Source organism: Melospiza georgiana, chromosome 11 (genome assembly GCF_028018845.1).
Source record: "Melospiza georgiana isolate bMelGeo1 chromosome 11, bMelGeo1.pri, whole genome shotgun sequence".
Lineage (NCBI taxonomy): Eukaryota > Metazoa > Chordata > Aves > Passeriformes > Passerellidae > Melospiza > Melospiza georgiana.
This window is the reverse complement of record NC_080440.1, coordinates 13665305-13692375: the sequence shown is the minus strand read 5'-3', so window position 1 is coordinate 13692375 and position 27071 is coordinate 13665305. Positions and strand designations below refer to the sequence as shown.

Here is a 27071-nt window from a genome sequence, read left to right as displayed (position 1 = left end):
CACAATGGTTTAGAGGCATCCAAGCAGACAAATGTTCATGGTGGAGAACATTTCAAAACATAATTTATGTCCTGAGGAGATTGTGTTTCTTTTTCTGAGGAACAAAAGCCATTAGAGGTTCTTAAAAGCAGAATTTTTGGACCTTCTCAAAAGGCATGGATATTGCTAAGCAAAGGTTTGTCTTGGAACACACTTCTTTTTTTCTTTGTTTTTTTTTTTCTGCATACATTCCACTTTAGTTTAAGTTTTCTTGGCAGCTCATTTTATTTTATTGCTCATTTAGGGGCAACCATGAAGGGTGGGAAGCCAATTGTGTAATTTTTCTTAGATGGAAAATAAGTGCTGTCTAATAAAAGTCTACAGAAACAGCAAAACCTGGTACAAGAGCTTGGTGTAAGGCAGGCATAGGTCGAGGGGGAACAGTAATGAGAGAAAGAGACATTCAGTGATAAGAGGAGTATAAAGAGGGAAAAAAAAAGAATTAGCAGAATGTCTGATTGAAAAAAATTTTGTGGTTGTATCCTGTGACCTTACAGCACAAAGTAAGCTGTCTCTTTTGGCTGTTCTTGTTTCCAGCGGCCTTTTGGAGGCTTTTGGAGAAGGCGAATGCAGCTTTGTGTACAAAAGAAAATGTAGTATCTCATCCCTGCTGAGAATTGGTGATGGCAGTGAACTGTCAGGTTACCTCCTTCTGAACCTTCAGTGGCTCAGAAGAAGTGTCCAGGGGGAAAGGATTGCATTCTCAGATTGCTTCAGTGTTTTGTGGGGAACATATTAGTTATACATGCTTTTAATATACTTACTTTCACCTGAAGATATAGAGAAGGCTTTCCCTTGGATGAACACAGCCTCTGGATCGTGTTTAATTCTGCAGATTTATACTGATAGGCGTTTTGTTCCTCATGGAAAGCAGTTCATGTGAAATACTGTAGTGAGTATCCAGAATAGCCTTATGGAAAAAGGCGTCTCCAGGGCAGTTCCAGAATGTTCTTATTCAGTTTAAACGAGGGCTTTATGTTCTTTTCTAAAATAGAAGCAAAGGTGTGGGTAATTGCATAGACAGCTTCTGTGAAATCTATTTCCAAAGCAGCTCTTAATAGGCTTTGTTAAGTAGCTCTTGAAAATCCTTGCTGGTCTGTGGAGATGTTTCAGATGTCTGAAAGAATTTGCAAGATAATGGTTGCTTTTTCAGCTATTTTCAGTTATGATTAAACTGACATTCAGGGGAACTGGTGAGGTGACTCTCCTGGGGAAGGAGCCCCAGGTGGGCTCTGGAGGCAGAGCCAGGCAAACCCTGCCAGATATTCCTGACTGGGGACAGCACTGACCAAAGCCACTCTGTTAAAGGGAGACATGGGAATGTATTCCCAATTGCTGTTTGCTTGGAATTAGATTGCCTGTGTAGTTATTTGGATCACCCATTTGTGGTGATTTTCTTTTCATTAGCTACTTCAGGTAAAAATTAAAATACTGAATTAATCTCAGAGAGCAAGCATTTGAACCTCCTGGAGTGTATTTCCTTTTAATTTATTAGATGCTTTAATTTATAGCATCTAATAAATTAAAATATAAGGAAAAATCTAATAAAAAAACATCAATGTGACTGCTTTTCTAAAATTGTACTTGTGATGAGAAGTACTCTGTGGTAGAGTAGCTTTTGTCTTCTCCCTCTAGCAGAGCTGTTTTAACCATGCTTATATTCCAATTAATGCTCTTCAGATGGCATTTTCAGTTATACAGATGTTATATATGTTTATATATAGATATAAACATATCTAGTTGTGAAAGGTTCAAGGAGACACCTTGTGTGGCATTTCACAGATGGGGCAGAGGAATGCTGCTAAATCAGGAGCTGGGATGTTTGGTTTTGATGATCATTCAGCTGAATGCTTTAATGGATTTGGTTTTGTGGCTTTTACATATAGCCATGAGGTAAAAATAGGTCAGAAGTAAATATCTTTGTGAAGATTAAATATGCTGGGGGTATGGTGCCCTTGCAGTGATTTTAATGTGCAAATTATTTTGCAAGGAAAGCAGCAACTATCCTTGTCAAGTCTGCTGATGATAACAAATTTCCCAGGATAGTTGATCTTTGGCTATAACATACCAGGTACAGCATTGAGTAACTAATCACAGTAAAGAAGTTTGCAAAAAATATTCCAATATTTTGTTTTAAAAGTGTATTTTGTGAAGTAACCCAACTGGACTTTGAGGAAACAGGAGTTCCTCAGACACTAGTGTGTGTGAGAGTCAAATGTGATGAGCTAATCCAGAGCTCCTAGGAGATGTTTGATGAAATGAGTGAGAATTTCTCTGCAGAAAATGAGTGTGCCATCACACTGGGCATTGCTGATGGATTTCATCAACACAAAGAGGCTCAGGAAAGGTTAATAGGAGTGTGTAATGTGGTGTAACACAAACTCTCAATTACTAAGGAGTTCTCTAATGTCAAGGTGAGGAGAAGTGTGCTGTTGTGATTCATCTTGCCATGCAGATCAAGGGGAGGTTAACAAAGCTGACTGTGGTTTATTGAGCAGGGCATTGGAAGAATAACCAAGAGAGCCTGTTCTCTTGGGAGCTCTGAACTGCTGTGTGACATTGGGCACATTACTGAATTTAAGGATAGCCCAATATCCCCTTCTGCATGGAGATTTTGATCGACATGCTTTATAAAATCTTTAAAACTCTGTGGGTGAAAAACTTAATACCAATTCTGAAGTAAAATAATTTTGTTCAACAAAAAAATATCAAAATAAACAGCTAGAGTTTGTTAGAGTTGCTCCACTGAATGAATGAATTTCAGAGTCAGGAGGAACAGATAGCAGCATGAAAGTGGCACTCTAACAATACCACCCCACCATGGGGTCAGTGTGATAAGGGGAAAATACAAAATCTTGTAGGAATGAGAGATTCACAGACGAGTCTGTCAGAGGAGTGTACCATCTGTATTTGATATCTCTGCTGTGCCTGTGCCATCTGAGTACCCTTCTGCTCAGTGGAAAAGCTCAGACTCCCCCTCACAGGCACATGTGATGCTGGAGAAGGTTTTTAATTTGGCTTGCAGTCGGGTTTGTTCCAGCAGTGCATCCATGGTTAGTGACCCTCTCAGCTCTAATGAGGCATTCAGAGGCTGGGCTGGATAATTTTAAATCTTCTCCTGGGCATTGCTCTACCCTCTCCCACACGCAGAAGGGATGTGTGCTCTATGGTAGAGCACTGCAAGAGCTCAGGCCACAGAAGGGTTGAACTGTTACTGCTTTTGTCCCATTAATTTGAATATGGATATTGTCTTATAAAATGCTGTGATAGACTTTCCAGGTGAAGAGTAATTTATGTTTGTTTTGATTCAAACCCATATTTTGCTGCAGTCCCTTCTCTGTGCATTGCTTTTAAAAATTTCAACAGAACTGTTAATGGAGTAAGGCAGCAGCTAATGAGACATTTTGAGTTTGCTCCATGTATGTGGCAGGTTTTGGGTTCTAGAATTTAAAAAGCCCACAAAGCCAAAACCTGTAAAAGTGCAAAGAGGAAGACGTGCTTTTAAAACACCCTGAATAAATGACATTTAAAAAAATAATTGTGCTGTTATGCTAAAAAAAAGAGTAAAAATTGTTCTACATTAAGAGGAGTAAAGAAAAATGAAGTGGCTTAATGTTAGATTGCAATGAAGAATTGATTATTGAAAGAAAAAATTTCTTTATGCATAGAAAATTAGTTTATTATCAACCTTTTGATCCCTCAATTTAAAAGAACTTGACATAAAAATTTAAGGCTACTTCAGCTAGGAAAGTCAACTTTAGTGATAAATTCATGCATTTAGGGGTCAAGAATATGGTCAGGACTGTGGCATGACTTTTGGCTCTGTAACTAAAGAAACCGCTTTAAGAGCTGCAAATTGTATCAGCTGCAAGATTTTTGCAGCCTTTCAGGCTCATTAATTACATCTGATTGTTGGGGTATCTTAAATATAGAATCAAAATAATTCTAATAAGTTTATTAACTCCTGTGGCCCTTCAGTCCAGCACTGCCTTTCTGAAGGAGTCACTGCCAGGACTTGCATGGCAGAGGGAGTGAAGCAAATCTAAACAGTTCAAGCTCTGCATAGCACAGCATTTCTGCTGGGCCAGAGATATTAATTGAAATCAAAAGTTGGTGATTTAATCAAAAGTGTATGTTTCTGCAATCTCTCTTTTGCATTCGCAACGTTGAGGCTTGCACATCTGAAAGTGGTTTTTTGAAAATGGCATGGAGTAAACACACATTTAATTTTTTCATGGAAACAATGGATAGATTGGATATTTGATCTGCCCTTTGCATGCTGGTTCTGCTTTTTCATTATAAAACATAAAATGTATATATGCACATATAGTTTTAACATGCCTGTGACAAAATCTCTCAACCAGCAACATTTGTGGAGTGTGTGCAATTGAGCTATGAATGCACCTCAGAGGCAAATTACAGCTCCAAACAGGCAACACAGAGAGATGACTTTTAAAGTATTATTGCAAGATTCCTGTTGAATTCCTTTCTTTAATCAGGATGGTAGTGGTATTTACTGGCTCTCAAAATCCCAGGGAGGGGGAAGAATTTTCATCATAAATGGGTAGTGTTCTGCAGATGTACAAAGCAAACAGAGCCCTTTTGAAAGACTGAGACTAAGGATGGTGTTCACACATGTAAGTAACTTGAAATATTTTTGTTTACAGCCATAGGTGAATATCTTGATTTTGATAAGACTTGATAGAAGTAGATACAAACAGGAACATGAAGACCATGTTTCTCGGAACACAAAGACCATGTTTCTCTTCAGAATAAAAACAAGGAGAAAAAAATTTAAGCTGAAGTCAAGAGTCTTGCTTCAGGAGCTGATTTCTTTTCCTGCCTTGGTCACTTGAACTCTGTAGGTCTTGGTGTGGTTTGGCTTTGCTTTGATTTTGTTTTGGGGACTCTGGCTTGTTTGTTTTTTAGCAATTCTTAGTTTGTGTGTGCTTGTGTTATCTTCCAGTGCCAAGTATTTAGATTGCATTAAACACTTCTGATCTGAGTTGTGTACAGATAACTTTTTGGTTTGTTATTTCTAGATGATCATTTACCAAGAGAAAACCCCCACACCTAAACCAGTGAAAAACATAAAAGCATTAAGGGTTCTGACAGTGAAATACTGTCTGTCTTTCCCCAGTGCTTATGTGAAATGATCTGGCAAAACAGATACTGAAGAAATAATGTATTTTTTGTGGGCTTTCTCAAATGATAAATGTTCTTGTCTCTCTAGAGAATTTCTTACCAAATGCTGATTTTTGCAAGCCGACAGAATCAGCATTTCAAGTATTTTTTTTATAATGCAGCAAATCAGAAGTTGTGCCTGCTTCATCTTCTAGACAATTGGAAATTCATTTATCAGAAGTTTTCAACTATGCCTCTAATATCTCATACTCTTTTTTTAAGCAAGTCACTTGTTTATAGCCAAGTCAGAGCTATTTTCTCTCTTTTTAATAACAATACACATGTATTATTGCCTCTGTTACAAATTATGAGAATTATCAGTATCTCTTAATGAAATAAAATTAGGGAAGATTGAAAAAACTGAAGGAATTTTTTTTTTAAATAAAACAAAATGACAACTTTGTAATCAGCTTCATTTATTTTACAGGGAAGGGAAGTAATTTAAGGCATTGCTTGTATGAGCAGCTTCATAGTAGCAGTACACCAAGGTAGTTTGCAAGTTTGGTGTATAAAGGCCCAAAAGCTTGTTTTTTTCCACTACTCATTTTGTTTTACTGGAAAAATAGTGCCATGCTACTTTCTCAAGATGTCATCAAAATATAATAATTTAAAGAATTTCAAATTTATTTCAGAGGAATTATGCCTCTTTTGAATTTATTGAAACTTAACCCCAAATTTAATATGTAAAAATTTAGTGGTGGGGAAAGGATGAGGGCCTGGAGGTGAGATAACCTCTGCAGTGAAAGGAAGAGAATGCAGCGTTAACGATGACCTTTGTTGTGGTTTTATTGTGGTTTGGTTTTGTGTTTTCACTATCCTGTGTGATTCAGGTTTCTTGCATTGATAGTTTTTATAAAATCAGGTTCTTTGTGGGTGGAATCTAAATCCCAGCATCCTGCAGAGTGAGCACTGAGGGCACAGACACCCCCAGGTCAGGCTGGCACCTCTCCTGTCCAGGCACCAGGAGAGCAAAAACAGCTGCAAGTTTTTTACAACCACATACTTTTCCACATACTTTTCCTGTTTTGCGACCTTCCAATGATGGCTGAAAAATGATAGAAATGCTTTTTTATGGCAGTGGAATTCCAAATATAAAATATGTAATACATAAGCCTCTTGCTTGCCAGGGTCTTGCAGACCAAGCTCTCCTGGTTTTGTTGCAAATGTTCTTGAAGGTTTCCAGAATAAAGCAGAGTTGTACACCATGAAACATGTGGGGTCTTTTCACATAGATCTGAAAGAATATCTTCTGTTTCTTCCAATTTCTACTTTTGTTTTGGAACTTTGGAATTTGAATTATGAAAAAATGCCTTTATTTACTATGAGCTGGCATAATTATAAGATGATAAATTACAAGTTAAGAAATCATTCACATCTCTTTTGACTGCAAGTTATTTTTAGTTCTCAAAAGCACCAGCTACTCAACATTGAGAAGTGTGGCTTTTTAATGTGCTTTCACAAGAGCCTAATAGACCATGTGGTAGGGCTCTGTGTGCCTAGAAAATGTTGTGGATTTCAACAGTTCCATTCAGATTTCAGGCAAGCACAGTGAGTAATTGCCTGGCTTTCTTCACTCAATGGCAAAGCTCAAATCAATAAATCTGATGACCTGAAAGCTGCCTCTTCAAGTGATGCATTTTAGAATACTTTCTAAAACTCAAAGGTCAAGTCTAAAGGAAACATTTTTATCAGGAGGTGATGTGTTGAACATGATCTGTGCAGCTGGAAATAAGTGATTCAAATTTGTACTTGATTTGTTTTAAATTCCCCAAAGCTTCAAATCCTGTGGGATGTGGACAGACATTGACGACATTAATTAACTGGCAGTGTTTTCAGTTTACTGATCATTTACTGCATTTTATAATGGTGTTGGTTGCAATAGCATTTGCCTCTCTTGTCTACTGTGCTCTTATATTTTCTGCACTGAATAAAAAATGAAAGTGCATTTTTCTATTTTAGAAAAATTCCTTTTATCTCGAGTAATGACATAAATGGACTTCAAGAATGAAATCAGAACTCTCTTGATGGTATCTAAGTGCAGATCAAAGGGGGGAAACCCCAAATCTCTCTGCCTGCCTCGAGGGAGTAAAATGCAAGGGGTTTGTTTGAGGTTTCTTAGGTTGCTAGATTGCTATTAAGGTCTCAAACCAGAGATTTCCTGACAGGCAATAATGTGGAAAAATGAAATTATTGCTGAAATTACATATATAAAAAATTGCCCTAAATATTTACTGACAACTTTGTATTTTTAACTTTGTTCCAAAATTGTGTACAAATTATGTTTTATTCAATATTGTTTCATTATCAAAATATTCAAACAAGTTTTTACAGAAAAATGTAAAGTTTAAAGGAAGTATAAAGTGTCAGTCTATCTTGAAAATTAGTTTTGTTGGGGGAAATGGGTCCAACGTGTGCAGGCCTTTTCTTAACAGAAGAGCCCTTTCTTGTCTCACCAGCCAGGACATAACTGGTCCTGACTTATTCACTGTTTTGAACATTTTAATGTTCATCCAGCTGCTTTGAACCACTGTTTTTGGTCACCTTACTCTCCATTGTCTCTCTGGAGTTCTATAAGAATTATCATTCTGCAGGCAAATTTTAATGATAATTTTTTTTTTTAATGATACCATTTCATTTTATTCGTTCAAACACCGTGGGCTGCCCCAAGAGTCTGCTGGAGAGGTTGGGGAGATAATTTTGGCACAGGGGCTTAATTGGCAGGAGGCAGGTGCGCCTTCCTCTCCCTCCCTGTGCTATGGAGGTGCAGGTTTGTGGTCAGGTGAGGTGTTTGGTGATGGGCAGGGATCAGTTCAACACAACTGTGCATGTTTTAGAGAGAGAGAGAGAGGCAAAGAATGGCCAGAGTGGAAGCCAACAGTTCTCAGAGTACAGGCTGCAGTGGAATAACGTGGGGAGGAAGAATGTCCTCAGCATTAAATTATTTTTAATAATTAATTTTTACAAAGCTTTCTTATAAACACTGGTGAGGAAAAAAAGTATTGATATGCAGAAAATAGAGGATAAAACTTGTTTTGAATATATTTTTAGTGCTTAGGCATTCTGGGAGTTATTCACACTGTGAAATGTAATGCTCATATTGGATAAAGGATGCTTTGATGCTTGTGTTTAGATGAAGGCTCAAGTTGATGTGCTTTGTTTAGGCTTTTCTTTGCATGAAAAGTTAAGCATGTCTAGATAAGCTTATAGTGTGAGTACTCCTAATGCAAGTGTTGGATAAATCTTGTGAAATAGGCATCTGCAGGAAGTTCAGCTGAGGAGGATTCTAGGTTGCTAAGGCAGAGGGATTGCCAATCATATCACTGTTTTTACATGATTTTTGGAGGAGATACAAGGATTTTTTGTTACATTTTGGCTCTTGTTTAGTTGCGGGGAAGAGTAGTTTAAACATTGTGAAGGGGAGTTATCGTTTTCCTACAGTGCATGAGATAAATATTTTTATTATTTTTTAAATGGACTTCTGGTTCTAATCCAGTTGTTCTCTCCCCACGACAGCATCTTGGCACAAAGCAGCCTGCTGTCACGCAAATAAACATCAAATAAATGAGGAATGTCAGCAAAAGTGTAATATAAAATGAATAATTAGTTGTCAAAACTTCAGCTGGTTCCCTGTGAGTAACTTTTCCCTACTTTTCTTTTCTTCTTCCAGAAATACAAAGAATATGAGAAGGATGTTGCAATAGAAGAAATTGATGGCCTTCAGCTTGTGAAAAAGTTAGCAAAGAATATGGAAGAAATGTTTCATAAGAAGTCTGAAGCCGTACGGGTAAGCAGCAGATCGATCTGCTATTTCTTTTTATGATGTAAAACTAAATGTATGGTTTAGGCTCTGCTCTGAAGGCTGTACTAGCAATTGAAGGTGCTGAAGTGGAAATGCTAAAGCATTCAGAAGTATTTTAGAATCACTGTTCAAGAGAATAGATTTAAATTATGTATACCATCAATAGACAAATGTAAGAGTGTGCAACGAGGTTGGGACTACCAATTTCCAATACGAGTTTGTAACATATCACTGTGTGCAGTAAAACCTAACTGCATATGGTTGAAATGTTACATTTTAAAATATCCAACCAAAGCAGGCTTAATTTCACTGCTCACTATTATAAAAATAGTATTAGAGGGAAATATCTGAGTTCAGTAACTCTCCTTTAGTTCAGCAAAAGATGCAAACACTTCAAATGGTAAACATTTTAATTGTGGTAAGTACTACATCACTCTTTAGTGATGATTATTATTAATGATCATCAAACAACCAGACTGCTCTCTGTATGTCTGTAAGGTTTTGTGCTTTTTTTGCCTTTTCTTTTTTTGTATTTTTCTATCTCCATTCTGATCCTCCTTTTGTAATAGCTTTGGTGTTTATTAGACTTAGTATAAAACAAAAATAAAAGTTCAGGTTTTTAGGTTTTATTATATCAAATAGGAGTTTGTTGTAAAATGTGTGGTTTAAAGAGTGGAAAAACAAGCCTTCCTGGTGTACTTTTCCTTTTGCTTTATTCTTTGCTAGAAATTGAGGTGACTGCCTGGAACAATGTGGCATCACCCCTGTCAGCAAACTCACAGGGCATTCTGGTGATGCTGTTTGCCATCAGCTGCTCTATTTCAGCCAGACTTAGCTGCCCAATTGAGCTGAAGATGCTCCTGTCTCCACTGCAGAGCTGGAGGTATCACCCGAGGACAGGGATTCCTTTTGTGTGACTGAGGATACAATTCCACCCTCAGCCTTGTATTATTTGTTATGGTGCAAAAGGGAGGAAGGAATTTGGCTACGTTTAAGAGGTTGAATTTTCAGGGCTGGCAGTGAAGTAAAACATATTTCAGCTTGTAAAACTGAGCTCACTTGGCAGGGAAGCAGAGAAAGACAATAAACATGGAACCCCGCAATGCTATTTTTACAGTGTGTTTTTCAGGGGAAAAACTACACTTTAATATGTGCGCAACAGCTTCCAGAAGCCTGAACAATATTGACTTGGGGAAGGGGGAGGACTCTTTTCCTTGTTTCTTTGCAGAGAAAACTGCTCCCCTGAGACCATAACGTGAACAAAGCATTCTTGGAGCAGCACTTGTTTAGCGCGAGAGGTGACCAGCGAGCCGCACGCTTGGCTGGTGAGGGAATAGAATTCCATCAGGGAGGAGTGGGGTGGGGAAGAGCAGTTTGTGTCTCAATTAGAGCTTCATAACAAATGCTTAGAACAGGTTTGGTCTCTTCATACAGATGGTGTTTTTATTTAAGGAGGAAAAAAAAATACGGGATCAATATAGACAGACCACCATGCTCTGAGTGAAAACAAGCCCGAATTCCGCGAAGTTAAACCATGCGTGTAATCTTGAGTGAACGGATTTTAGTGCTGGAAAAAGTGACTGAAATCCAGACCCGTTTTGGAAGGCTTCCATCTTTGGAAAGGAAGCTAAAAGCATGGTTTGGACAGGGTCACTTCTTTTAAGAAATCTGTTTAGTGTGCTTTCAAATTAAGCTATTAATTTTGGCCTAATTATATAAATTGGTCCTTCTTGATGCTAGAGATGTAAAGAGTGACCCATTCAGTTCTGGTAGTAAGTAGTGCTTGGTAATTTGCATCTTGAGAAGTACAAAAACCTTTGGTACAACAGGGGTTTTGCATAAATTTCATCCTTGGTTCATCACAACTAATTTTCCCCTCATATTTGGGGAGGCAAGATGGGAATTAGAAAACTCCTTTACACTTAAGAGCTCTGCTTCATCCTGGTGCTGGATCATTTTTTCTTTAAAATATTTGAATTTTGACATAAGGTTTTGATGGAAACTTGGCAAGAGCACTGAAATGTACAATTCAGAGCAATATATATATTGGTGGTAACGTCGGAGGAAGTACTAAATGAGGAATACCATGCAAAATATCCCTCAGCCTTAGAAATAACAGGGACATGATTGTGAGGCTGCAAATCCAAGGACTCAGAAAATGTGTACCAATATTAGCCCAAATTGTTACCCTACACCACTGAATGAATTTGCTTCAAGTACACATCAAAATCCATTGTTGATTAAAATGTTTTATCCAAAAGCATTTTGGGCTAAACATACTTCTTCAGGTGCTAGCAGATGTAGCACTCTGAAAATGTTTGGAAATTCATAGCACATAAAGTGCTTGATTTGTCGAAAAGGCCAAGAAGAATGAGTTTTTGTGGAGGTTATTTTTTGGTGTCTTTTTTTTGTGATTCTGCTTAATGCTTTCAAACATACGAACTTATTTGAAGCTACTAATCACATGTGAACTCTTCTCCCTTCTCCCCCTTAATATTCTGGATGAATTTTTATCTTTCTGTCTCATTGCTTTTCATAGTGATTAGTTAGTTCAGTGTGATTTTTATCATATTCATTCCCTGTTTGAATTACCCTTCAGTATGCAATTATCCTATCACAGATTGTCCTATTTTTGTTCTGTCAGATACATAAGATAAATGGAAAACTGAAAGTACTAAACCAATTATATAACCTTTTGTCATCTACTTTCTGATGGAAAACCTTGCAAGCAACATTCCCCCCTCCTTCTCCCCAGTGTTCACTATTTACCTTGGGTTTATGTCAGTTCAGGGTATTCCTGTTAACCATTTCCTTCCTAATGCTGCCCTACCTGATTGAATTTCAGGCAGGCAGGTTTGTGTTTTATTTTGGACTATTTGTGACATGAATTAAGTTAAAATCCCTGAGCTGTGGTTTTGATTCAATGCCGCTGGTGTTTTGTTTCTATCTGTGACAAAGGTAAATGGATCCATTTACTTTTAATATTACAAAGCTTGAGATGGGAAAAATCTTACTGCCCATAAGGGGAGAGACACAGAAATGTTTCCTGCACTATTCAGCAGTTGTTTTAATTTTACAGCCAAACACAAATAATCCCTTTGAGGTTTTTGTGTAGTCTGCTGTCACTTGAGGTATTGCTGCTTTTCTGGGACTTTTACTTATTTCACTCATAGGAAGTTTTCTTCATTAGTCTTAAAGTTATCTGTGATTTCTTGAAGGTTTTATGAATACTTCAGTGACTTTTCTAATTTGAAATGGAATGGGAATGAATTATGTGACACAATGCTCAGTAAGTAAAAATGACCAGGGCAACAAACTTGATAGTGAAAAAGAGGTTAAAATTGTTCATTTGGTGCTTTTACTTTTCCTAGTTATTGGCATACTGGGAAAAAAAATTGAAGGCTAGAGGGAAGAGAAAAAAATAGCAAAATGAAAGGTAACAAAGTTATTAGGAAATATTTGAAAAGCTATTATAACTTCAGCTTAGTACTAAAATTTTGATTTTCATTAATATTTCTTTGCAAATAAAGAGGTGCTATAAAAATTATTGTTGATTCGCTGCTATGATGGCAAATCAAGTGTTAAGGATGATTTTTCTTTAAGGCAACTACCCTTGCTGCAGTGGAAAATGCAAATAAGAGGCTTCTTTTTATTAACTTTTCCTACTATAGCTACCTGGTGTTCATTGTGAAGCTGATTCTCATTATAACTGTACTGTGAAAAGTAATTGCTGTTGTACAGTAATTCAATTTCAGTGCATTCATGCATCAGTAAACCAGCGGGGTTTATCTAGAGAAACCTGGGACTCTAAAGCCTTTTATCATGAAATTCCACACGCAGACAAATGTTCTTCCAAGGAGTAGAATATCAGCATTTACATTTAACAAACATTTGCAATGAAGAGAAATGTATTTCTTTTTTTTTCCACTGATGATTTTTACACCAGTCTTTAAGCTTTTTTTGGGTACTATTAGGATGATATGGTTTATGCACAGTTTGAGCAATGTATGTGTTTGAGATGTTTGTGCTTACTCATATGCAAATGTGGTGTGCACATTTTAGTATGCCCATGTGTATTTGTGTGGGTGCAGATCTTTAGATGTGAATTTTTGGGTTTATATGTGCCATATCAACAGCTGCAATTTACTAGTGTTTTTCTGCATGTACACGTATATATATTTGTAAGACAGTATTAAACAGCACATACTGCATTCAGATATTTTCAGGAAAATACTGGTAAATTGGTGTCCTGATCAGTAAATGAATTTTTATTTAAAGTGATGTGTTAATAGGTGCAAAATGAACTTGATTTGATGAGCAAATGATCGCAGCAAGTAATTCAAAGCTGAGAGAAAAAGTTGCTAAGGAGTGCTTCTTTATTCAGAGTATACAAAAGATTTCCATAGAGTGTATGAAAGCTCAGTAAAAATTAATACTGAATACTGTAGTCAATAATTGTAGTTTTATTTACAAACCACCTCCAAATACTTTAATTTTTCCTTGAGTGTACTTGGAATTTACCTTATTTTTAGTGTGTAACTTAGTGGTGAGTTCCTATTTGAGGTAACAGTGAGGAATATTCCAGGTGCATTTTGAACTGATTTTTTTTTTTTTGGAGACTGTTTTAAATGTGCACCGGCTTGAATGCCCACTGTGCATTTTATTGCACTGTATTTTCATTCTGATTTTCTATCACTTTGATCAGGGCTAGATCGGGAATGGCATTCTTGAGAAGAGAAGCAAACAATCATTCATATTTTATATTTATATAATAGAATAGAAATAGATATTTAATGTCAAAACATATTACTTTTCTGCGCTCACTACTTCAAAGATAGAATAAACTAAGTTTCTTCTTTGAGTTAATTTGCATCTGTAGAATTAGAAGAAAAATGAATATCAATGTGAACTCTTTACAGCTGCAGCTCAATGGGGGCTGTATTGACCCCTGATTTTTTTTTTTAAATAAATATAGTAATAGAGGTTTTTTTTTAATCTGCAGATGGAAATGAAAAAAAAGAACCTCAACATTAAGTTTATAAAATTACTGAGGGGAAAAAAATTATAGATGGTTGTGGGTGGAAGGAAATTATGGTGAATCAACCCCGTATCACTATAAATAGTTTTAACTGACAGAATAAAGACATAATGAATAAAGGAGAGATGGCTACAGTTGTGTTAATTACTGCTAACAAATTAAAGGTTTTCAGCAATATTTTTGTATTCACATTTAGTATTTTAACTGTAATTGTTGCTATTTAATTTTGGTGTCATTTAAATTTACTCATAGTTTTACTGGTCTCCTTCATGTGTCAGTAATAAATTCGTATTCTTAAAAGCATGAAGAGCTTTATTTTTACTTTTTTGAAAATTGGAATACATTACAAAATGAAAAGATGGATAGCAATCCACTGACAGTGGAATATTCAATAGCATAATACATAACCTTGATAGACATGATCTGGAGAATATTTAAAGGCACAGTAAATTTTTTTTTCTTCTTTATTGCTATTGGACTTGAAGATTGGTTTTGGTAAATGTGTAGAATTTAGGATAGTCAACAAATGAGGGATTGTCAAACATATTCTAGTGCAGATCAACTAAATCCCACCTTGCTGCTTCTCTTTTTAGTTCTTTGGGTTTGTCAAGAAATTTTTGTATTTGTAAACAGATACAGCTATGAGTTCTGAAAGGGGGAAAAAAAATAATTTTATTGAAGTGTGGGTGGGCTTGTTTTCTCTTCAACCTTCATTCCCATCCCATGGCTGCGGTGTGAGAGCTCAGACTGTCCTCAGGTGCATTTGCTGGTAAACAGGAGGAATGAATGAAATGAATGAAACAATTTTACCTGTGTGGAATAAATATGGAATAGACAGCTTTTATGGAAGTCAGTTTTTCTGGCTCTAGACCTCTGTGAATCATAGCAGGGAGCCCAAGTGCATTGATGAAATATTTAACTCTCCTATGTCCTAACCAGGTTAGCTGAGTTGTCAGAACAGGTTCTGGCGGGGAGCAAGAGGTGAAACATGGAAAAGCTCAATGGGAGAGAATGAAAAGAAAACCAGTGAAAACTTCAGGGAAATGTTTCAGGGGATATGTGTTTGCCAGGATTTCCAGGGAGTCATGTACAGGATGTGCAATATCCAGGAATTCCTGCTCCCAGCTCATCCCTGCTGGAGAAAATTCTGCTACAGCTCTGCAAATGTGGAGCTTTCATGTCTGGGTAGAGTTGAAATAAATATCTACAAAAAGTAAAGCCTCTTGAACCATCTTGGGATTTGTCTGTCTTTAAAATCCTGGCCTGTTTGTATGCTAAAGGAAAAAAAGAATCCATGGTCTAGTCAGTCTTAGGAAATTTAGTGAATTTCTTGGAGTTTAAATTTAGAAAAAAAGAAAAAGTAGTCATAACATAAAAAGGAGAAAAATTAAGACTTGTAAAGGAAACTTCAAAGCATTTGCTGCTGGAGACAATTATGATGGTCTCACCTCCAGTGGCAAGAAAAGAAGGGAGAAGTATTTAAAGATAGTGCATTCAACTGTGTAGTATTTATGTGAAAATACAGTGAGGAAATCCACCTACTTCACTGATTAGTTCCTATATTAGACTTCACTGCTGCAGAACATACCATTCAGTCTCTGCAATCAACATAAAATAGTGTTTCAGAGAGCAGGAAAAAAGAGTAGTTTTGAAAGAATGAAGTAGGATAAATTAGCCTCATTTGTCCTTCTTTCTTATCAGTGTTTTAGGGTATTAGCATATTTTAGTGCTTTACATTAACATTAATTATTTTAACAAAGTCATATTGTCCAACTTTCTGTTCAATGTGGAATTTAAACTTCAAATAGTAATATTTTAATTAAAACTTAATTTCACTTGCACAGCTGTCATCGTCTCAATTTTCAATTAGGATCCTGATCTCATATTGTAAATACATATCATTGAATCTATTTGTTGGAATTATAAAAATAAATACTGGTACTTTTGCGTCAAAGAAATGTTAGATGTTCAGTGTCATGTTAATTTTATAGGGTTTATGGATACCTATTTTTAATTGATTATAAATATTCTCTTGAGATGATGCACTGTAACTTGCTGATCATCTAACATTAGCCCATGTTTTGAAACTTTGTGTTCATTTGCTTTAATGCTTAGGTAATAAAAAAGAACTTTTCTTTTAGAGATTGCTCAGGGTGTGCAGAGCAGGTTTCCAAGCTGCTGCCTCCTTTTTCCATTCCGTGAATGATTCCAACTCCTCTGCTCCAGGAGCAGCAGTGAGGAGGAGCCTGCTAATGGCTTTCTTGGAGGCATTTAATGAATGGTCATTTATCAATATTTTGAGGAGGAGAGAGACTATCATCTCTGTGTGATTCTTCATTCTGAAGTGCTCAGAAGCATTTCAGTGAAAAGAGGTGCAAAGAGAATTCATGAGTGTTTTTTTATGAGCATTAACCCTTTGCTCTGCTCTGTGATGGAGCTTCCAGCAGGGACTGTGCTGGCCCAGCCTGCCCTGCCCCTGGAGCACCATTGCATGAGAAGAGCTTCCTACACACTGAACTGAGGGCAAACACCCCATTTATCCTCTTCACTCCCATCTTTCTTGAGTTTGGCTCCAGTGTAATTACGTAGGAAGAAGCCTTCTTAATCTAAAATAACTCCAGTTTAGTTGATTTTTTATGTCTATAACAGCTGATTCTGTATTCCAAACCTGCCCAGCAGTGGTCGGTGCACTTCCTTCCTCTCTCACCTTCTGGATTTTTAACACCTACTGCTTCAAAAGTTATTCTGCCTCATCTTGTTTTCTCTTGACACTATAGTATCTTTACACTATAGTTTCTTTTAGATTCTAATTTGAATGGAATGTTACCTTATAGGTTTATAAAATAAACTCGCTGTACTCCTTCTCCCAGCTGAAAAGCTTCTTTAAGACTGGGGAGCTTCATGGACTCTCACAGTGTCGTTTTTAAGCTCATCCTCCCAGGGAGCTGCTGATAGCGATGGGGGTAAAGAAACTTCCCAGCACACTGAATTTCAGGTGGTCACAGTTTCTGCTGCAATTAAATCAGAATGTCATGATTATCACTACTGGTGGTATGTGAAACTGTTTTGAGAGACAAAAGCAGACCAACAATGAGATAAACTCCTTTCTTTTTTTTTTTTTTTTTTTTTTTTTTTCCTTTTGGAAAAGCAGGGGCTTATTTTGAGAGCGAGTTAACCAAACATTTAGTTAATGGTTTTGTTTTGAACTGTATTTAACAGCTGTCTGAAATACAGCTGCAATAAAACATCAGATTTGATGCTGTAACTAGAATTTCAAATGTTCAAAACTCATCTTCCTTTTGATGAATACCAAGAAAAAGGCTCAAGTTTTGTTTGCTAATGTTAGACTTCTGGATTGTCCTGGCTTGTACTTTAACATACTTGCAAATTGGCAATAGCTCTTAAAAAGGAAATCTCCTTTCTGGCTTCCACAGGCGCTTGCTTATCTCCCCTTTCTCCTTTACTTTTACTCCACTGAGCTGTGGCAGAGCTGTGCAGAAGTCTGAGAATTACCCAGTGCAGAAACTCCAAAACAAAAAGCTAAGAGAGGCTTTCTTTCCCTTAGATTAATTAGGATCTTGCTCATTGCATGACATTAAAAATATTTGTGAGAGTAAGGCCCAGGAAAGAGATGGGAGACAGGAATGAGTTGGATCATGTGATGCTTTTTTTTTACTTTCTCATGGGAATGGTGATGATGACTTAGAACTCTATTGAACCAACCATTTGGATGAATTTTTTTAAACTCTGGTGACTCTGCAGCTGTTTAGGGAAATGATCTAATTACTTATAGGTCCCTTCAGGTCTGCCATTTTGTGTGTAGCTGGGCTGAAATGTGCTTTGCTGTACTAAGGGTGAGAATCTCCTCCTGTCTGGAGGCGATCAGTTCCTTATGTGCGGTGGCAGCAGAAAGCTGAGCTCCCAGCTCAAACTGTGAGTGTCTGAGCAAAAATGCTTCAAATCAGTAACCTGAATATCTCTAGAGGTTCAGTAAAATATAAACAAGAGTTAAAATTTCATTTTCCTGGGGAATAAGGCAAGGTGGCTCCCACATGGCACACGTTGGTAGATTTGAGCTTCTGCTGGACAAAAGGACCCATCCTGAGTCTCATAGGGCACAAATTCTGTGGTACTTCAATCTGTGACACTGGAGACCAACCAGCTTTAGGGCTGATAGGAGGGGTGGAAAGACTCTTACTAAAACAATAGTCTTGCTGTGGATCGATTTAACTAATTGATCAAATTATGCCTAAAATTGAAATGTTAATGGATTTCAAATTACTTCCAAAGACAGGCTCTGAATGTGAGGTTTCACAAAAATGTCTAGGCAGAGCTTTCCATGTGCACAGCCAACAGCATCCTAATAGATTTCTGCTGGAGATTCAGGGTTTGTGGCAGGAGCAGCTGAGGCCCCCAGCTCTGGCAGGAACTGCAGCACACTGGGGTGAGAGCAGGTGCAGAATCTGACACCTGGAATGGAGCTTTTCTGTTTTGAGGAGACACAAAGTTAAAAATCCCTGGGTGGGGGGAGCAAAAGTGAGAACTTTGATTTTGTAGTGTTTTAAATTTGGAAGGAAGATTATTATTAGTTATATGGATTAGTTATCCTAATCACTGTGTCATTGCTGCAGGGGCTATGGTAAGAACAAGTTTAGTCATTTATTTCAGGAGCATCTTGATTTCAATGCCATGTAATTATGCCGCATTACCTTTGGTGTATGTTTTAAAATTATTTGTAATGAAGGGAACAAACAATAAATTATAGAGATCACTTTTTAATTTCCTTTACCTCCACATGAATAGATACACAGCCATGTATTCTTGGCCAACATGCATTTCTTTGTCATTTAAGCTAGCACAGCATATCTTGGATGATTGCTTCTGGTTCTGTGCAAGTACTCCAGGAGGACAAATTGTTTGAGTAAATCATAACAAAAGAGGTGTTTCATGTAAGAAATAAACAGTTCCAAACTAATACCATAAATTGAAATTTTATTGATTAGTCTCTGTTTTTTTTTAATGTAAAGTTTAAATTACAGCAATCATTGTGGCACAAAATACCAGAGAAATACTACATTACAGAAAAATCTTGTGCCCTGTATTTTCCATGGGTCATTTAAGAGCAGTGGTATATACAAGCAAAAAGAAAAAAACTGCTTTGGACCCGTGAGTCTTTGTTTTAAAAATAAGCTGGAACTGGAGAAGCAAGGCACAGAAAAAGGCACAGCAAAATCTGTGCGCAGAAATAGAGTTAGGGAGTGTTTGGAGATTTCATGTGGCTTCACATGGAATGTACACTACAGCCTCCCCAAAAGGATTGCAGGGCAGCTTTTTATACATCAGAAAAAATTTCAGGGACATCTCAGGATAATTCTTTAATTCATAAGTATGAGGACAAGAGATTACTTAAAACCACTGCTGTAACTGGTAAACCTTCGGCACAGGTTGAGAACCCTGGTAAACATCTTTATTTACTACTTTATACCTTGATTTCTTTCATCAGTGAAGTTCTGATTTTGAAACCCCTTGGGGCTAGCACAACATGGGGATTTTCTCCTTTTTTAACACACTGAGCAGGCTAGAATAACATCCATTATTAAAAAAGATTGGCTTATAATTTTCCATTATATTGTAAAAACTGGGTTTTGTCAGTAAAATAATACTTTTATAACTCATTTCCCATAACTTGTAGTGAGATGGTAATTTAGAAGTCTGTAAATGTGCCAGTAAATTAGTAATTCTTGAGTCATTAATTTTGCATTTATCTTAATTGTGTTACATCGATGGATATTTATGGGGTTTTACTTTTTTACACTTGAAAAACATTACTATTGAGATGGGCTTAAGAAACTAAATAACCTTAATGGGAATATTTTTGACATAAAAAAATGGAAATTTTGCCTTGATTTGTGAGTTAAGTAATTTTCATTGAAATGTCACTATGAATTGTTAGAGAAATGGGAATAGCTATTTTCCTTTTGCTTTTAGATAACTCCATGCTCATGATCTGGTAATTACATCCCCAACCTCTTGATCTTTATTTTTTGACAGAAGTTCAATAAGGAATTGGATAAATTGATAAAAGATGAGTCCATAGGTGGCTAATTAATATACTAATGGACAACCTTTAAATCGGGAAGCCCATAAAACACTGATTGCCATAAGCTGAAATCATTTACTGAGAAAAGAGACAAAGGCTTTTGTCCTATTTCTCAAGTTCTTTACTCCAGCAATCTCTGCTGCAAAGGGGTTGGGAGCTCTCCTGTGTCTCTCTGAGCTGAGATTCTGTTCATGGCTCAAAGAGTTCAACCTAAAAAATTATTTGATGAATTCTGTGTTTTTGAAAGATCAGATAGTCTGAGCTTATAACACAGTTCTGTGGGTGCTGCTGTATTCTTATTTTAAAAGCGGTATTTTATTTGAAAAATGCTGCATGCTTATGGCTTTTTCCTCTCTTCATGTATCTCCTTGTTTTTTAAGCTTGAAGAAACTGAACCATGCAGGTGGCACTGGCCAGGCTGCCTTGTGCAAACCCAAAGCAATGTTCAGGGGAAACTCAGACCTTTGCAGATTGAGTTTTGCAGGACTCACATGTTTTTCTTTCTATATATGTGGAATATGAGTGGAACAGGTGAGAGAAAGTAGTTGTGTCATCATAATCTCTGATGATACAGTCAGGTGATGGCGCAGAAGATGATGTGGTTTTATTGCAGAACTAGCAGAGAAATAGAGCATAGTTTAAAAATGATTAAAAAGTGAAGTACAAAGCAATGGCTCTTATATTATATGTTCTTAAAACATTTTTATGGCACGTATTATCACAATCTCTAGGCCTATGTGATTTTGCTGTTGGCAGCTTGTTAGAATGTGGCAGGTAAAGGAGAAATATTATCTTCTGTAATTGCAAAATTGTAAAAGTCCAGCTGTTCCTGGAGGATTCCCTGAGTTAAAGGGATATAGGATGTAGTCAACACAAACTCTACGTTTTCTAAATGACATAACTAAAATGTTTCATCTAAAGTAGGAGAGCTAAGACAAATGTAGAAGCCTTTCATATATTATGCATGAATGAATGAAGCCTTAAATAGCTTCGTTCTGCAGCAGGGGAGGTGAGAATTGTGGGGTAATGTGGTGCTTCCTCAAATTGATCTTGCATTATTGTGATTATGCTGTGGAGCAGGACTCAGGAGGATGCTCAGCATTTCAGGTGTAAGGAGGATGTTGTTCAGGAAATCAGAGACTTGGCATTTGTGTAAGTAGGCACAAACATTGTGCATTTCTTCCAGGAGAACGTAGTGCCAGTCCTGGGGCAGATGCTGCTTTGGCATAGCCCTGCATTTACTGTGCTCCCTACAAGATAAATCCACACTGTTCATGCAAAGCTTACCAGTCAGGGACCCCTGTGGCTGCTGATGTGCATGGTATCCTTGATTTCTGGTTAATTTTAATTTGTTGAAGTAAAAGTCTTCCAAGGCACTTACAAGGCAAGATAAACTCACAGACATTCACTCATTGCAACCCCATGAAAGTTTAAAGCTCTGATGTAGAAAAACTTGTGATGTCATGTATAAAATACATTCAGATTAAAAAATAAAAGCAATGAAGTGGGTTTTTTTTCTTTATATAACACAAAATGCTTTTTTGTCTTATCATTGCTGCTGGGATAAAGGAAAACATCTTGGACAGTAAATTTGGCTGCTTTTCCTTTCAATCTACGTGTGTGGTGACAAAAATAATTTAGTTTCAAAACCTGCTTAATCCCCTGCATTCAGTCTGTCACAGTTAACACATTGACTGAGCCATCCTGATTGCAATGTGGACCTTTGTCCAGGCAGAAATTATTAGCACCAGCAACTGATTTCAGAGGGCTTGGACCAGCCTGCAACAGCACATTTGACTTATTGCTAATGGGACTGAATTTAAGAAAGTGTTTTGCAGGAGAAATGTCTTCATTATCTATTATAAATGTCTGTTATTTGTTTCTCCTTATTTGTGTTACAAACCACTAATGCTTTAGGAAGTGAAATAGGAAAGTGCTATGGTGATTCTTACTCCAGAAATTAATTGCACTGCAATCCTCAGTGGCTGAACATTTAATTTCAGACCAAAGTAAAAGAACATAAAATTAAATCCTGGATGAAATTTCATTCAGTCTGATTTCAGTATTAGTCTCTTATAATGCTTTTTGGGAGACAAAGAAATATTACCTACTGGCATGAAAAGAGCCTATAAAATTTAATAAAAACACAAAGTGGTTAATATACTTTTTTTATTGGGGTAAGATTTCATTTTGTTGTTGTATGTATTTTATTTCCATTTTTCATTCAAAAAGAACATTTTAAACTCAATATTTCCTCCTGTACAATTCTGCTTCTTTTGAAAATACAGCCTTCTTTTTCTAGTAGTTCTCTTTTGCTGTTTATGAAGAGTTGAGAATAGACAAATTAGTCATGACTTTTATTCCTTTCTCTAAGTGCTTTAGTGTTAGTAAGCTAGGTTAGTCTGCTGGTATTATATCATATATGAATTAGGTGATGAAAATAATTTTGATTTTATTTTTTGTAGAGTAATCAAGACAAAGCAAAATAACTAGGAAAAGGAATAATTGTTTGATTTAGGATAAAAAAGAAAAATGTAACTAAACACTTTTAATTTGCAGTGTTGTATCTTACTTGCCTACTCTCACTTTTGCATAGTTCCCAATATATTTTCCAGTGTTTTACATATTATCACATTTATGGTTAAAAGCTGTGAAATTGTTCCCCTTTCCCTTTCTCTCACTGGGGAATTTGAGCACTCTGAGCCAAAATTAGCGTTTGGGTCATTACAAAGACACTGCTGATATTGTATTTCATACTTAATGAATCTTTATTGGCATCTGGGTCTAACCTTGACTCTGCTCACTGAATCACAACTTGGCAGTCTCAGAGTAGGTGCTCCACTGTCCTATCAAATTCCAGCAGAGATAATTTGGTCTTTCCCAGAGATTTCTTTATAACCTGCAGCATTGTGATTTTTAAAAAATAGTAATAATAAAAATAAAATTATAAATGCAAAATAAAGCTTCAAAATGAAAGCTGTATTAGAGTTAAACTTTGTAAATTGAATATGATTGGATTGGTAGTAAAGGTGATGTTATCATCTTTTGTGATGTTCTGCTAAAACCAAGCTTCTTCATCTCATCATCTCAGAGGTCTCAAGGCTTGGTATGAACCTCAGAGCTTTCAATACATGGAATAATTTTTTAGCAGAAGAGAATAGAGAAATTCAAATGTCCTCTATGTGCAACAACTGAAAAGGAGCTCATTTCCAAGTCTTAACTTTTAGTATCTTAATGCAGATCTGGAGAGCTCCCCTTACCCTTTTTGGGGTGTGGGAAGCTCTTTCAATGTTTCAGATTAATTAGCCAGGACTCTCTATAACTGCTCCTAATCCTTGCTCAGTAATGTTATCTGGCCCTTCCAGTATTTCTGTTGTAATTCCTTTTCATCTCAAAATAAGTAGTACAGAAGAGAAAAAAAAAAAAAAAAGAAAAAATGCTGGAATTCTGAATCGATAGGAAATAGAGTGAAATATATTTTTGAAAGGTAAAAAAACACTGAGAAAAGTCCCATTTTTATATAAGTAGAAACTCAGAGAAGACATTTGCAATCCTTGAACACAGATTAATATTTTTTTATCAAAAACATGTATGTTTCTGGTAGCTGAGTGCAAATGATACTGTGATGTGTGGTGACTGGCACAGGAAGCATCATAAGCTTTCACCTGCTGGTGACCAAGGTCTGGTGGTCCAGGCAAGGGGTGCAGCAGGAGCAGCCACCTGGTGCTCACCCTTCAGGCTCCATCTCATCCCATCTGATGCCCCAAATCCTGGCTCATGCTTTGGGAGCTGTGTTCAGGTTTGTGCTGGGGATTTTCACCTTGTGCTTTTGGGTGTAATAAAGGCCCCTGTGAACTCTCTCATTCCTGTGTCAGCTGTTTGCTAATATCACAATTCACAGCACAGCTGCAACTTCAGCAGTACAGGGTTCAGGCCTTAGGAAAGCAATAATGGACTTTAAAAGCTCAGAGAAGAGAAGCAAAGGCAATTGCAGGTTGGAATGTCTTTGTTGCAAGAGGATTGTCACTCTGATTTTTGTAGATTTTCTAAGCCTTCTGATGCTGACATTCTTGCAGCGAACTTTCTCACACACTTTCTGGAAATAACTCATTGTTTTGCATTCCTTCATGGAGGAAGAGAAAGTTGATGGACTATTGGTTTGTCCAGTGTCATTGGAGAGGTGGCACTGTCACCCTCCAATCCACTGTCGCTTTTGGGGAACTATAAATGTTGAAGTCAGAAAAGAAACTTCCCTTTTTTCTTCACCTTGAGAACAGCGGTGTGAGCTTGTGTTCTTTTGTGTCCTATAGCGACAGAGGGTTGCATGCATGTGAATTCCTCATTCTTGAGGAAAGGAGCCGAGGTGGGAGTGAAACCATCACAAAGGGTGGGGAGGATTGCAGAGCAAGCAGCTGCTCTGTTTGCCAGTGCGGTGCTAAGGGAGGCTGCTCAGCTCTTGAGAAGTCCCAGAGCTGCAGACTAGAAGCTTGGTAAAGTATTCCTACACCTCCCTGCACCCCAGTGCAGTTTCTGTGCCACCTGAAGGAGCAGCTTGCTTGGTTTTGTTTCCCTCTCTCTGTGGTCAGGCTGCAGACACAGTAAGCTTTGTGGGTTTTCTCTCAGACTGGATAACCCAATAACCAATGAAACAATAACCCTGGAATGTTATGATGATATGAATGTTGTGAATGATAATATATATTGGATGGTTAGTTGGTACTTTATTCCTTTGGATTTCTCCTTTTGGCCACTTTTGATGGGCTCTGTGCTCTGAATGCACACACCTGCTCCCAGGTGCAGGAAGGGAATTCCAGTCCAGCTCTGGGGTGTTTAGAGCCTGAAAAGGAGACTCAGCAGCTCCCTAGCAAGGAGAGAGATCTCTGTGTGGAAAGCTAACTAAACTAAACTGAAGTAAGAAAATTTCAGTGCTCAACAATTTCTGTTGCAGGGAAGGGTGTTTTTTAAGGTTAGCTCAAATCTAGAATCCATCTACCCAAATAAAAGTGTCTGAATGCACTTTCCCAGATCTTTGGCTGTCATGTATTCAGAGGTCTCTCTCACTAGTACCAGACTTGGCCTTCTCTCCTTGCACACACACAAAATCTAGCTAATTTTTGCAAAACAGCTTTGCGCTTTTTGTTTCTGTTTGAAATCAAGCTCTGTTTCTAAACCTGAGGGCCATTTAGTTTTCTTTAGTTTTGACGTATGTGCAGCTCTTGTACTGACAGTTTTGAGGGTTCATAAAGGACCATTTTTTCTTCCTCAGAAACTTGCCTTTGGCAAGAGACACTGTTGCACAGTTAGCCCCTCAAGCTGTGTTTTTTATCTCTTTCTTATTTTAGCAATTAATCTGAATTTTGCCATAGGGAATACCTGGTATTTCTGCTCTGTGGATGTTCCTTACAATTCAGAATATATCGTGATAGGTACTGAGTGATATAGAAGGAAAATGTTGAGAGCAATGGATTTTGTGGGATGTAGGTGAAATGTGGAACACCGCAATCCAGAGAGAATATTTAAATGTCTCACTTAAACTGTCAGGCAAAGTAGATATGCAGTGAATGCATATGTTCTCAGAATATCAAATCTGCTCATGTGCTACCTTCAAAGAGAGACTTTGAAATAGGAATTGCAGCTGAAATTAATTCTGTATGGCACTTTCCCTATCTTCTGGAATTGGCATCGAATTTGCCTCAGAACAAGACAAAAGCTAGTCAGACATATAGAGAGCTTCTGGAAATGGTAAAATTCTCACTGGAATTGTGCTACAGCAAAACTAGTAATAAGATTTGGTGTATTCTTTAATTTTAATACTTCTGTCTACTCTATCTGGATGTCACTTAATTAAAAAAGAAGGAAAGGAACACCACCAAGGCATTTATTAATTTTGGGGTAAGCTGCGTAAAATCTGTCAATCTGAGTTCACCATATCCCTGAGATTCATTTTCCTTGGATTTGGAAATAAACCTTAAACCTCAAGGATGAAATGCCGCTATGGCTCATTTCATTACTTCCAGCAGACAATAAACCAGCCCAGAATTAGCATTCCCCCCACAGCTGTGCCCCTTTCCCCTGTAGCCTTGTGTGGAGGGAGGCTTGTGAGCAGAGGCCTCTCCCATTCCTGCAGCTCTCTGGCTGCTTTAGCCTCTTATCCCCAGGAAGGATCTACAGATCTCAGCACTCGCTCCCTGCCTGCTCCCTGATAATTCCATGGATGCAGATACAGGGATGTACCTGGGATATTAATCTTCCTGCATGTCAATAAGCAAGGTACAGCATTTCCTAACCTCCCTCCTCCCCAGCGCACTTCCTCTGCCACCTGAAGGAGCAGCTTGTTGGATTTTGTTTCCCTCTCTCTGTGGTCAGGCTGTGGACACAGTTAAGCTTTGTGGTTTTTGTCTCGGACTGAAGGAGAGACTTAATTGGCTTTGAAGTTTCCAAATCTGTTTCTGAAGAAGAGATTTGCAATGAGTGACTGTGAAAAGGAGCCTGTGTGGAAGCCAAATCACTCTGGAACCAGAGCAGTGCTGGTTGGGTCAGATGCCTGCTCTAAAATCCTCTGTTAGCACTTGACGTGAAATTGAAATTGGAATGATTTCCATTCCTCTGATGGAACTGGCTTCTCTCACTGCTGTTCAAGCATCTGTGCAGGTGATGATTCTGTCCTGATATCTCTTAGAAAGCACTCCTCAGTCTAAGAGTGTTTATTTGCTTGTTAAGTTCTTAGGGAACCAAAATGAACAAAGCAGCCGCAACACCACTGAATTCTCCAAAAAGACTTACCTGTCTGTGCTCAGGCATCATGCGCTGATTCCCTTGTGCCAGGAGTGCCCAGCCCTGGTGGTGATGCAGAACTCTCTGCTACACATCAGGCAAATTCCTTCCCTGTCACCCTGTGTAGGTTTTGAACT

At 37.5% G+C, this 27071-nt stretch overlaps 1 protein-coding gene across 1 annotated transcript in view; it reads left to right on the top strand.

Moving 5' to 3' along the window:
* Nucleotides 1-27071, top strand: part of CACNA2D3 (calcium voltage-gated channel auxiliary subunit alpha2delta 3) — a 382632-nt gene that overhangs the window by 75859 nt on the left and 279702 nt on the right. The window contains exon 3 of the mRNA XM_058032041.1: nt 8891-9007. Within this exon, the coding sequence (XP_057888024.1) occupies nt 8891-9007 (117 nt within the window). The remainder of the gene's footprint in view (nt 1-8890; nt 9008-27071) is intronic.